The sequence below is a fragment of the Onychostoma macrolepis genome, chromosome 17 (assembly GCF_012432095.1).
Source record: "Onychostoma macrolepis isolate SWU-2019 chromosome 17, ASM1243209v1, whole genome shotgun sequence".
Classification (NCBI taxonomy): domain Eukaryota; kingdom Metazoa; phylum Chordata; class Actinopteri; order Cypriniformes; family Cyprinidae; genus Onychostoma; species Onychostoma macrolepis.
In genome coordinates this window covers 7,786,726-7,800,346 of record NC_081171.1, presented here as the reverse complement: position 1 = coordinate 7,800,346, position 13,621 = coordinate 7,786,726, and the positions used below count along the sequence as shown (strand labels likewise).

At 36.1% G+C, this 13,621-nt stretch overlaps 2 protein-coding genes across 10 annotated transcripts in view; one reads left to right on the top strand and one right to left on the bottom strand.

The window, feature by feature from the left end:
* Positions 1-7,090, bottom strand: part of samd4a (sterile alpha motif domain containing 4A) — a 46,926-nt gene extending 39,836 nt beyond the window's left edge. For 5 of the 9 annotated variants that reach the window (XR_009266714.1, XR_009266715.1, XM_058749260.1 and 2 more), the window contains exons 1-4: positions 6,950-7,090; positions 5,427-5,557; positions 4,951-5,325; positions 2,611-3,208 (exon numbers count right to left, since the gene is read on the bottom strand). Coding sequence is in view for 7 of the 9 variants with exons in the window: in XM_058749260.1 (XP_058605243.1) it covers positions 2,611-2,806 (196 nt within the window). In the remaining 2 variants the exon portion in view is untranslated. Of the gene's footprint in view, positions 1-2,610; positions 3,209-4,486; positions 4,605-4,950; positions 5,326-5,426; positions 5,558-6,949 lie in introns of those variants that run through there. The other 4 variants (XM_058749257.1, XM_058749258.1, XM_058749256.1 and 1 more) reach the window with 4 other exon arrangements.
* Positions 7,091-7,341: 251 nt separating this feature from the next.
* On the top strand, positions 7,342-13,483 carry ero1a (endoplasmic reticulum oxidoreductase 1 alpha). Its single transcript, XM_058749263.1, has 16 exons — positions 7,342-7,480; positions 8,648-8,767; positions 8,849-8,932; positions 9,027-9,065; positions 9,136-9,212; positions 9,310-9,383; positions 9,511-9,631; positions 10,156-10,202; positions 10,349-10,357; positions 10,435-10,461; positions 10,537-10,629; positions 10,726-10,972; positions 11,089-11,158; positions 11,252-11,338; positions 11,417-11,553; positions 11,628-13,483. Exons 1-16 carry the CDS (start codon positions 7,394-7,396, stop codon positions 11,689-11,691), a joined length of 1,383 nt encoding a protein of 460 aa, XP_058605246.1. The 5' UTR covers positions 7,342-7,393; the 3' UTR covers positions 11,692-13,483.
* The last annotated feature ends 138 nt before the right edge of the window (positions 13,484-13,621 follow it).

The window sequence follows — 13,621 nt, the reverse complement described above, 5'->3', positions numbered from 1 at the left end:
AGGGCCAAGGGTTAAACACCAGCTCAGACAGGAATAATATTCCGACAAACACATACTCTCTCCCGTTTACGCACATAGATACACACACACACATTCTCTGTTTTATCTGACTGTTCATGCTGGATAGAACGGTTGAAAAATTCAAACAACAACAAAACCTAAGCAGACATTGTGTAACCTTGTGTGTGTTTTGGATTCACTTTCTTTATAGATTCACAATCACACAGATGCCAAATTAAACCATGGCACCAATGGCGGTTAAGACTAATATACCTAGATGAAGGCAGCACTGAGGAAATGTGAACTCTACCAAAGCAAAAATAGCCTTATTAGAGACAACGAAACTGAATACGATATACGCAATACTACCTGTGACTCAAATGCAAAACACACACATGCATTTTGTTACAGTGCATGATGCTGAGATGAGAGGCAAATAAGTTGCATCATTTGGGTCAGGGGAACAAGGCAGCTCCTTCACAATAAGTAGGTCATTGTGGATTCCTCTCATTGGCGCAGTTCTTTCCAAATAGTTGCATCTTTCCACTCAACTTCCAGCTGCGAGTTAACTCCATATACACCATTCTAATGAATGGGAATGTCTTGATGTGGTCATTTACTGGTTTGTAAAATAAAAAAGGGTCTTTGATTTCAGAGGATAGATGTGACTAGTCATTCTAAAATATTTTTTAACCTGACATGTTGAGTTAAATTTAATTCATTCAGACATGTAACCACTTAACCCTCATTCAACTTATATATGTATAATAGTAATATAATTAAATATGTAAGATCTAAATTAACTGTAAAGTAACTACTATAATGTAGAGAGAAAGGAGTTTATATATATATATATATATACATAAATTAACATAAGACAGTATAATTAATATTAATATGGTAAATTAAAACAGATAATTGGCAAATGACAAATAATTATATATGTACAAAATATTTAAAATATATTTAAAATCATTTAAAAACATATATTAGAAATTATACTATATTATATACAGTATATTGGGACTGTCAATGGCGATAATTTACTAAATTAATTTTGAAATAAATACTGAATTTAAAAAAATGCCGCATTTTCTAACAAAGCTAATCCATCTACATTTTATGTTGTGTTATTTCCACAACTTTGTTACATATAATTTTGCTTCTTTAAGTACCTAAATTACATATAATTATAAAAATATTAAGTAAATTAAATGTAAAAAATTTAATAAATAAATGATCATATATAGACAAACATATGAATTATTTGATATACTTACTATATTATTTAGAAATAATATAGGCTATGTTTTACATTTCTGCATAGTAAATATAGATAAAATAGGTTAATAATTAATTACCCGTTTAAATTTGTACACAAGCAGTAATTCTGCTGACTCGTCAACTTAATTACATTATTTTACAGTATACTATTACATTACTGTATTTTCTCAGACTTTATTAAAGAAAATAGCCTTAAACGTTCCTAGAAAGCCCTGAACTGGCTTCAAATACAAAACCACACCCAAGTCTAAAAATTCGAAAACTGTGTAAAATACCAGCGTAACATCGGTTACAAGTTTGCTGAGCAAAACAAGTCAAAACATAACCTTCACACGGGAAAACAACAACAACTAAAATGCCTGAAGTGAGTTCAGTTTAAGATATATAATGAGGGTCCAGGTTAAACCAGACGTCTGCTTGAATGAAAGAAAATACGCTGATTAACCAAAGAATCTCTGCTGTCTGGTGAGTAATAGGAAGCTGACATTGCTGTGGCTGACATAGGCATAACTGCGTAATACAGCCCGAGGTGAATCGCACAGGTAGGCATGCACAGACAGACACACGCACACACACACATTTTCAGTGGATTCATTCAAAAGGTCACCACCACATACAAGCATGCAAATCCACCATCTGCAATAACAACGTATGAGTCCGACAACAGAAATACACCAACCAGAAGAGTTTCACTTGGGCTGCACCCCGTCAGCTGGTTTTAATGCCAGTGGACACACCAGGGTGAGGACCACTTTAAAAACTTCATGAGTTCTTCTTTGATGTCTTCATCTTACTGTTTTAGAATAACAATGGCAGAGCTGCACTAAATTCCCTCATATAAAATACAACACGCACCACTGCAAGACACAAGGAGGCTCTTTATGAGTCCCAGCCCACTATAAACTCTGATGGGAATCCCATGTTCGGGTTTTAGACTGTGTATGTGTGCAATAGTTCTTTCTTACTGTACATTTATCTTTATGTATGAAATATCTACAGGCCCTCAGCTCAGCACGTTGGTTGTTTATTCCGGTGCATAAATGAATGTGCTTCTTTATTAGTTTCCATGGTCACACACCCACATTGAAGCACTCCCTCAAATTTAGACCAACCAATTTGGATTCAACATTACATACAGATAGGGGTCAGAGTAAATCTCTATTCCACAGCAAATAAACACTGAAGTAACTTATGGGTAAATTAAAGACACCCAGACACCTATACATTAGCCAAAAAAGCTGGGTGCACCTGTTCTGGGTACACTTCAAATACACCTGCTCGCATATGGTTAGTACTTTCAGAAAAGGTGGTAGTCTCTGTACTGACCTGGATTATTGGCCTCCCTTTCCAGAACATGCAGCTCGGTGCATTCAGCCAAGGAATGCTCCAGACAGAGCTGAAGGAAGCGTGCCTGGGTTCGACTGACCCGCTTGAGCAGCGACAGTAACGCCACCGTCTGTTCGCACTCATTCCATCCCTTAAACCAGCCGGCGAGGACTCCCACCTGGTCACGAAACATCATGATCTGGTGGGCAGGCTCACGGTACCAAGACTTGGGTTCGTTGAGAGGGAGAGAGAGATGGCCACGACCCAGTGACAATGCTTTGCAGCTCAATAGAGATTCACCACGCAGACGTATCCAAAAACACACTTGTTTTCACCTTTACTTGAGGTTTGACAGAAAACAGTCCTTTGAGATGTTATTTGCTAGTGGGTACCAATGTATTGCATTTTTGTTCTTGGGTTTTGGAGTTAGGCTTGGCGGTAGGGAATCCCTTTTTGAAGCTTTGGAGATGGTATTCGTTGGAGCTCTCCAACCCTCTGGCCACTTGGGGCTTACAAAACGTTCCTCAGCTTTCCTCCAGCATACAGTGACTATCCAGCTTTAGTCTTGATGGCATTTTCCACTGAGAACATCTCCTTTCTGTGAAGGTAAAGAGTAGTGATTATACAGTCCATATTTGAGAAGAAATACAAACACAAAATGTCAAGCACTGGTGGAAATGTCATCTTAAAGCTGGCAATTGTGTTTTGGAAGCTGGTTTATGGTCCAGGTAGGTCATATAGCTGTTCAACCAGTTCCAAACAACAGGCTGAATACCTTAGGCTGGTTTGGCCAGCTGGTATTAGACAACCAGCTAGGAGACTATAAACTGTATAATCTACATATTTTGAATCCCATTGCTGGTTTCAGAAGCTTTTGGAAAGGCGCCACAAGCTTTCCAAGCCTTACAGATGAAAACGACAAGTATGTGATATTTCTACAAAGAAACACGAACAGGTTAACCATTTATAACGAGATGGCAAATATCACATGGTCTCAGTCTGTGAAACAACTCCACTTTCCTTTCATAAGAAGCCAGAGACAAAAAAAGCTGCTTCATCCAGTGAATGAATTAGTGTTTTAAACGAATCGTTTAAGAGAATGATAATAATTTGTGTCCATTTCTATGCACTGACTCATAGTTCACTAACTGACTACAGTATAAGCAAATTGCATTAGTTTATTAACTAAATGAAAAAAAGCCATCTAGTTTGCGAATGAACTGAATGAGCACATCTAATCTTAATAGTGAATCTCGCATCTCAGATTTTGACTGAAGAATAAGACAACAAACATTTTTCTGTAGATTAACATATACTAAATAATTGTTCACCCTAAGACTAGTAAGATACTAAAAACTAGTGAGCGCTAAAGAATAAAGTAGCGTAAATAATCAACTTTGATATAATGCGGATATCAAACTGACAATGTTAGCGAAAACTTATTTCTGGCTTGATTTATTCACACAAAAAAGCCTGCTTCAGCTTGTCAGCCCAAATCCGATTTTTGTGCAAATCTGAACGGCAACGAAATGAAATCCGATTTTTGCAAATCCGTTTAGAGATTCACTTATCGCCACCTACTGGCATAACAATGACTCATGCAGAATGAATCGGTGAACTGAACGTTTTTCTTAAACCGGATTCTCGAATCTGAGATGAGATGAATCAAATGCTAAGTTTGTCTAAGAGGCTATAGTTGACACATTAGCGGGCACTAGCGAATTCGTAAGAATGCGTAAACGTTATTGAGCGATCTTCTATTAAAAGCGCGCGCTGGCGTTATTCGCAGATGAAATGTTAACCGGGAACTCCGCAAGACTAATGCAATCTCAATATCTTTTCTGAGTCCGGTTGGGTGACCTAAATATACACTTACCTCCAAAAGCATCAGATGTGAACAAATAAAAATAAACACAGGCTTTCAGTTTCTATTCCCGTCCATACAAGCGGCACTCAAGCGATCGTCTCATATAATAGCCTATCCGAGAGGAATCGCAGACTGTCCAGAACATTCCCAAAAATTGTTGCTCGACTGTCCCTACTGTAAGTCAGCACACACTATTCAGTCTTCATTTTCACAACCCTTTACATATGAAGCAATTCACCACTCTAAGTCAGCGGTTTGGTGGGTTACCCTGCCTAAATTAATCGAAATGCCCCGTTTATAATTAATAAACAACCCAAAACTTTTAATAGAAAAGACGCCTACCGATTTCCATTTTTCATACTCGGAGTTCCCACAGAAAGCTACTGGTGTGGCAAAAAAAAAAAAGCTGGGACAAGAGATGTTGCAACCCAGGTTTGTACTGTAAAGGCTTAAAATGCTCAGAAGTCACTCACCTAAAGGCGCAGTTGCATTGGTGCTGGTCGCGGGACAGGACTGGACGGGACGGGGAGCGGTGCCCCTTCACTCTGGGTCAGTGTGTTTGGCCATCTTGACGAGGTTTTTCTCCCCGCAGTCAGTCGCTCTTGTTTAAGCAGCAGAGGAGAGTCTCGGCATCGCTTCCCACATGCTAATAATTAACACGGAGCATTACGTCAGGGGCTTGGCAGCACAAGGAAGCACAAAAATAGAGAATGGAGTTGGGGAGCAGATCGTATTGCTTATCCTACAGGAGACGACTGACCGGGGATCAGGGAATTTTTTTTAGGGAGAAAAGGAGTCCAGGAGGTGTCCGCATCAAACTGGACGATGGAGTGGAAGTTTTGTTTGAACTGTTTAGAGGGGAGGGGATAGTTATAAAAAAAAAAAAAGTCCTGTCCGTCGAAATCTGAGGATGTTTGTGTAAGAAAGGAAGATTATAATTTTGACCTACTGTGACGCGCCGAAAGTGGGTTACAATGTGTGGAAAAAGGAAACTGGGATACATTCGATTCCGCCCTTGAATTCTTCATCTGCTGCCAGGCGCGTTGTACTGGCGGATTCCGTCCATGAGGTGGCGCTGATCTACCACAGATTCAAATCAGATAGATAGACAGAAACATATAAAGTATAAGTACTGAAGTTTATAAGTATTATGCAGCTGAATCAGTGAATGTACAGAGACTATTTGTGACCCTGGACCACAAAACCAGTCATAAGGGTCATTTTTTGGGGATTCTGAAAGCTGAATAAATTAGCTTTCCATTAAGGTAAGGTGGGACAATATTTGGCCGAGATAGAACTATTTGAAAATCTGGAATCTGAGGTTGCAAAAAAATCAAAATATTGAGAAAATCGCCTTTAACGTTGTCCAAATGAGTTTTTAGCAACTACTAATCAAAAATTAAGTTTTGATATATTTACATTAGAAAATATCTTCATGGAACATTAATATCCTAATGATTTTTAGCATAAACGAAAAATCTATCATTTTGACCCATACAGTGTATTGTTGGTTATTGGTACAAATATACCTGTGCTACTTATGACTAGTTTTGTGGTCCAGGATCACATTTATGGATTTATCGGTGTATTGCCATGTACTGCATGTTTAGCACAAGCATCCTTGGATTTAGACTCTATTTAAGGATCACAGAGCAGCCCCAAAGAACAAATTAATTTACTTTACCCACCTTTGCCATTTAAAACCAGGTTTTACCAATTTGTCAGCAAGGTGTTTTTAATCATTTTGAAAATATAACACAATTTTGTATGATCACTTAATTTTAATAAGTAGCTACAGGTCAAAATAAGTGTTTAGTTTTTACATAAATATATCTGCTACACTGAATGACGATGGAACATAATTTCACACATATTGCGAGATTTTATTTTTAAGTTATTTTAATTGATACTTTACTTGCATTTAATATGCTTTCTATATAGCCAATAAAATAATTTTTGTAAATTTAATTTGATGCAAACACCAAAATGGGACAACCATCTACTAAATTATATATATATATATATATATATATATATATATATATATATATATATATATATATATATATATATATATATATATATATACACATTTACATTTAGTCATTTAGCAGATGCTTTTATCCAAAGTGACTTATACAAATTATGAAAATAGAAGCAATCAAAGCCAACAAAAGAGCAATACAATAATATGCAAGTGCTATGACAAGTCTCAGTCGAATGTAAATGAATAAATATTAAATTATGAGAAAAGATACAGCTGTGTAATGATAAAGTATATATAATTGATAATTACACACACACACACACACACACACACTAAAACATGTTGCTGCATTATGCTTAAAATGATAATTTCTCATTTTTAACAGTAGCCCTGTTCTTCCTATATAAGAGGAGAACAAAAGATCAGGTGAATATGATCAGATATCACTAGGAACCTAAAAGAAAGCTGGATTTAAGCATACATACATAGCTACAGTTTTCAGACTGGTCACCGCCGATTACAGAAACTAGTCTTTGGCGACATCTTGCGGTGAACTGCATGTAGTGCAATTTTCATCCAAAAGAAGAAGTTCCCGGTTCAGTCTGATGATATTAGAAAGGCTAATTACATTTCAGCCTGACAGATTAAATTAAAGCATATTTTGTGACAAAATGCGTTGTGGATGCGCGTTAGGCTCAGTTATTCATTGCTGCGTGAGTCCTATCGTAGCAGTAGCGGAGTCACGTCCCTCACGTAGCGGCTGATTGAATCGGAAGTGATCTGTGAGTGAACGTGTCTTACAGCGACGCGCAGTTCACTACTACTGTACAGAAACACCGTAACGGGTGAGCAGCTGTGTGAAGAAGACGATAGAAAGCATTCACTGAACAGACTCGTTTGTGCCGAACTCGGTTCATTGACAAACGACAATGAAATCCTTCATTCTGTTGGCGCTTTTACTCACCAGCGGCCACGTGACGGCAGCAGGATCCGCTGCGCACAGGTGCTTCTGCCAGGTGAGAACATCAACATCACTAACATTGTTTCATCCTGTTAAATTAAATATTAAACATGTGACACTAACATAAAAATGAGCGCAGTACTATATTGTTATTTCTCCTATAAAACTATGGTATTTTAGAAATGCAGTACGTTGCCATGTGAATGACATGGTAAATATAAATATGGTAATTAGTCAGATAAAGGCCTATGGTATGGTAGCTAGGAAATTGTGAGAATAGTTCATGTAGAAACTATTTTTATAGTTTACATTTTAATTTTAGTTAAAGTTTTAGTAGATTTTAGATGTCTATTTAGTTGAAAAAAAAATTAAATTAATTTTATAAAGAGAAATGCTGCTTTTGGCAACTAGCTGAAATACAATAAGTTTTTATGTTTCATTTCAGTTAATATTTATTTATGATTATTTCAAGTAACACAGTTTTATGTTTTTAGTTGTAATTTTACAATAACACTTTTAAAAATGTGATTTAGTGGCCTGAAAAATAAAGGAATTTTTTTTTTATAGTGTTGTAATTTCTTTCTAGTTATGCTCAGCTCAAATAGTATGCTCGGCCTTTAATATCTCTTTGTGTGTGTAATGTGATTAAATACAATTTTTTTTTTTCTCGAAAAATCATATCAAGTAATCCACTAATGTGACCCTGGACCACAAAACCAGTCTTAAGTCGCCAGGGTATATTTGTAGAAATAGCCAAAAATACACTGTATGGGTCAAAATGATTGATTTTTCTTTTATGCCAAAAATCATTAAGTAAAGATCATGTTCCATGAAGATATTTTGTAAATCTCTTAACGTAAATATATCAAAAACTTCATTTGGACAAATTTAAAGGCAATTTTCTCAATATTTAGATTTTTTTGCACCCTCAGATTCCAGATTTTTAAATAGTTGTATCCCTTATTTATTCAGCTTTATGATGTATGAATCACAATTTAAAAGAATTTACACTTAAGACTGGTTTTGTGGTCCATGGTCACAAATGATGAAAATGTATAGCATTGGCAACCCTATATATGAAATTATTATTTTATTACCATCTGAAGCCATCACAGTATTTATTTATTTTTTTCAAATGGTGTTCTGAGACAGATTTTTAATGTCAATTTGCAAATAAACATTGATACTTTTGATTGATTGGATTGTTACATTTTGGTCGTAGGTCACTGGGACTCTTGATGATTGTGCTTGTGATGTTGAGACCATCGACAGGTTCAACAACAAAGAAATCTTTCCCAAACTACAGAAACTACTATCGTCTGATTATTTCCGGTTTTATAAGGTGAGTTCATTGTTGGTAATAGAGTGAAAATATCAATTTATTGTTTATTCTTTCATCTCTAATATTCAATATTATGCTCAGGTCAATCTGAACAACCCCTGCCCGTTCTGGACAGACCACAGTCAGTGTGGACTCAAATACTGTGCTGTGAAACCATGCACACCGGTGAGCTTTTCAAAGTTCATTCACTTGATTTTGTCTTGAGGGATTTTATATTCGACTTGTGAAGTTAAAAGGCTCCTTGTGTCTTCCTGTGCAGGGTGAAGTACCAGAGGGCCTTAAATCCAGCAGTTATAAGGTATTAGAAAGTCATATAGTGTATATCGCACACATTAGTGTTGCTGGATGTTGATTATTTTCCCCCACAGTATTCAGAAGCAGCCAGTCAGGATATAGAGGAGTGTGAGAAGGCAGAGAAACTTGGAGCTGTCAATGGTTCTCTAAGGTATAACATATTTTATTTTTGTGTCAGGAATACCCATAATTTTTTAGTTTTTGACCATGTTTGTGCAAGTTCTCTCTCTCAATGTTTCCCCATGTAGTGATGAGACACGTCAGGCTCTTCAGGAGTGGAAGAAACACGATGATGAATCGGACCGTTTCTGCATGTTGGACGGTAATCGTCAATTTTGCTTTTTATTTGAGGTGTCTGATTATTGGCAAGTACATCTCGGGCAGGCTGCAGACCAGTATGCTTTAGTCATCCTCCACAGGCTTCATCAATGATCTTTTTCTTTTCTTAGATGAGGACTCGCCTGAATCACAGTATGTTGACCTCCTGCTCAACCCTGAACGTTTCACTGGCTATAAAGGACCAGAGGCCTGGCGGATCTGGAACAGCATATATGAGGAGAACTGCTTCAAGTAAAGAGTCACAATCACATTTATTCTGACCTGCGTGGAAAAGTATTCAGTGACCTTCAACTTTATAAAGAAATTTCTGTCAGTAAAATGATTTCATTTAAAGTTTCTCACACTTTCACACAAGCGTTAGCAGCCTCAGAATAGTTAGCTAACCATCAACTATGTCTTGTTTTTTACTTCTGTCAATAACGGATTATAAATAACTGTTCGTGAGTATTTAGTGCAGATCAGACTTTCACATTCTGACACATTCTGACACAATCAGTGTATTCATATAATCAGTGTATCATTTCTGAAGGATCATTTGTCACTGAAGACTGGAGTAATTGCTGCTGAAAAATTCAGCTTATTCATCACAGGAATAAATTACATTTCAAATATATTAAAACAGAAAACAGTTCATTTTAATGGTAATAATATTTCATTTTTGAACAAATAACACCCCTTAAACTTCACACCCTAAAAACCCACCCTAACCTGTCTTTAATATTTTATTAATTATTCTTTTTTTGCTACTTTTTCAGACCGTATTCAGTTAAACGACCACTGAATCCTTTGGTGTCTAACAGTGGTGAGCATCAATTAATGATTTGTTTTATCTTTTCTAGTCTGTTTTTAAGCGCATTGATTATATCCGCGGTAGACCTGTTATATCGTGATGCTTATGACAGATAATCCTTGTAATCGTCTCTCTCTCATTCTTTCCCTCCACTTTAGGAGACGATGGTAAGGTTACGCTCTTCAAATCCATTTAACCAGTGATCTGATCAGCTAGAAATTGACAAGTCTGTTTCTCATTAAAGGGCAAGGCTTCTACCGCTGGCTAGAGGGTAAGTTTCTGCTTGAAGGTGCTGTCTTTTTTATATGTTTATTTTAATTTCCACATCCGTCTTGTTGTTCTCGAGGCTTGTGTGTGGAGAAACGAGCGTTCTTTAGGCTGATCTCAGGACTGCATGCCAGTATAAACATACACCTGAGCGCCAGGTATCTACTAGACGGTAAGTCACGACCTGTTTTGTGTATTTCATTGCAAGTTAAAAATGTAAAGAGTAAAAAATGTGTGTTTAATTGTCTGATCTGATTTGTTTGGTCAGAAAACTGGTTCGAAATGAAGTGGGGTCACAACGTCTCCGAGTTCCAGCTGAGGTTTGACGAGGAGCTGACAGAAGGGGAGGGGCCAAAGAGGCTACGCAACCTCTACTTCCTGTACCTCATTGAGCTGCGTGCTCTGGCAAAAATACGGCCTTATTTTGAACGTCCCGCCTTCCATTTGTACACTGGCCAACCGGCACAAGACAACAAGCACAAGAACCTGCTTCTAGAGCTCCTCCATGTGGCCAAGTAAGAGCATTCCAATGGTTGCGTCAAAAAAAACAACCCATTTAGAGTGTTTTATTGTAATATTTCACAATATATATATTCCTTTTTATATATATTAATATATTTTAAATTTGCAGATCATTTCCACTGCATTTTGATGAGACTGCTCTGTTTGCTGGAAATAATAAGGAAGCCATGAAACTGAAAGTCAGTGACTCTTCCATGTTTGCTATAATAACAGTGTTACAGTGTCATGTTTTTAAAGACGTAATGAATCATTTGCTTCTTCCCCGACTTTAGGAAGACTTCAAACTGACCTTTAAAAACATCTCACGCATCATGGACTGTGTTGAGTGTTTTAAATGCAGGCTTTGGGGCAAATTGCAGGTAAGATGGTAAAGATGACATATACCCAGATGATGTTATTTGTGTTGACATGTGATGTTCAGTGAATGTCTCTCATAGACCCAGGGCTTGGGAACTGCACTGAAAATCCTGTTCTCAGAAAGGCAAATAGAGGCAATGCCCAACACAAGCAACACCAATCCATCCTTTCAGCTCAGCCGGCAGGAAATTGTGTCTTTGTTCAATGCTTTTGGAAGGTATGTCGATTATCTATTTTTGTCAGGATATCTTTAGTTGAAATGTCTTTTTCACGTTTCTTGTTTTGTTTCAGGATCTCCACAAGTGTCAGAGAGCTGGAGAACTTTCGGTCGCTGTTGTCAAATCTTAAGCAGTGACTGTAAAAATCCCTCGTTCAGCTACAGTCAAGAATCTGACATGCATAACACAACAGGACAGATTTGTTTTGGGTTGTTTGATTTATACCAGTTGTTTCGAAATACAGTTTAACAGCACTGCACAGTTTTATCCCTTAAGAATTGAGCACCTTAGTCACAAAACTGTAATGTTAGGCATAAATTTTGCACTCTTATTTGTCTCTTACAAAAATGTATTTCACATGTTAAATGTAAAAAACAAAACAAAAACAAAAAAGAATAAGAATAAGTGACCAAAAAATAACGAAGCTTCTCGGGGAATTAAATGGAGATACATTAATATACTCCAAATGGTTTACAAGAGGGACATAAACCACTTGATTTGTGCATTTTGCATATATAAAGCCAAGTTTTCATTTCATTATAGGTGTAATATATTTTGGAAAATATGAGTTAAATTAAGCGTTGTAGTTTTTCAATATGTGCCTCAGCACCTAGATTTTTTGAGCATATTGACTGCATTACAAAAAAAAAGAGGAACATTGTTTTTTTTAGTGCTGGGCAATGATCGATCGCGATTAATCGCATCCACAATAAAAGTTTTCGTTTATATAATGTGTGTGTACTGTTTATTTATTATGCATATGTAAAGACACACACATACAGTATTCATTTTGAAAATATTTACAGGTGTGTGTATATATATATATATATTATAATAAACATTTTTTCCTAAATATATACATGTGTATTCATATACATAAATATACACAGTACACACTCATTATGTACACAAACATTTTTATTTTTGATGTTGTTAATCGTGTTTTTAAATATATTATTTAATATTTTGAATGTACTTTTTTCAGAAAGATAAATATTCTTCTTTATTAGTAGCATTGCATTTTCAAAAAGGGATTACTTATTTTAAATAATGTCTTGTATTTTTTTTTTTTCATAAACATTCCAGATGGTGTTTGTATTGAGTTGCACATACGCTTTGCATTTATTTTGCGATGAATGTTAAAGTGTGTTGTGGAGGTTTATATGTCATTTTTGTTTTGTTTTTTACATTCCTTCATACATTCTTTTATGCATTGTTAATTTAACATTTCAGTGCATTCAGTGTATACATTTAATCAGTAAATGCGTTCCTTAGGAATCAAACACATGACATTGTTAGTTCCACCATCTACCAATTGAGCAATTATATGAATTAATAGCAAGTATTAATAGGAATCAAAACATTGAATGAACAGCTGACGATCTTAGAGGTAGAAGCAAGATTCACAGGCCCTTCTGTCCTCATTTAAGCTGCTCCATGAGACTCTGTGAGATCCAACCACTACAAATTAAATTGTGGCCAGCAGTTCAGCCAAGAAACGAAAACACTGTTAAGACGCGTTAGACAGTTATCAAGAGAAATGAACACTGGTATGTTGAAGGAAAAAACTAGATACAGAAACACTGGAGTTGAAAAAACCCAAAACTTTTCTATTTTTACTTCTGTTACTATCTGCAATAAACATTAATTTCCTGTAGTTTTCTTATAGTAAATAACACCAAATGACAAGACTCTGGTCAAAACAAAACTTGTTTTTAAAACAGTGCAATAAACTTTATTTTTTTATGGTAGTGCTTGTGTACATCTTTAATGAACTATGAACATGGGTAAACGAGTTACATTCATTGGCCTCGAACAAAAAACAAAGGCTTTGCTCTTTAGCGAGATTCAAGAATTTATATAAATTTCACAGTAACATTTTAGACCAGACTCACATTTATAAATTAAGAAAAAAAAAAGAAAACAAAACAAACCAACCAACTCATACACAGCCCCATCCTGTCTGCGGTTTGTCAGGAAATGAACCCAATAAGCATTCGATCAAACGCATAATATTTCCATCAATTAACGCTCAAGTTCTCTCCTAACTGAAAAGCTTTGCTACAC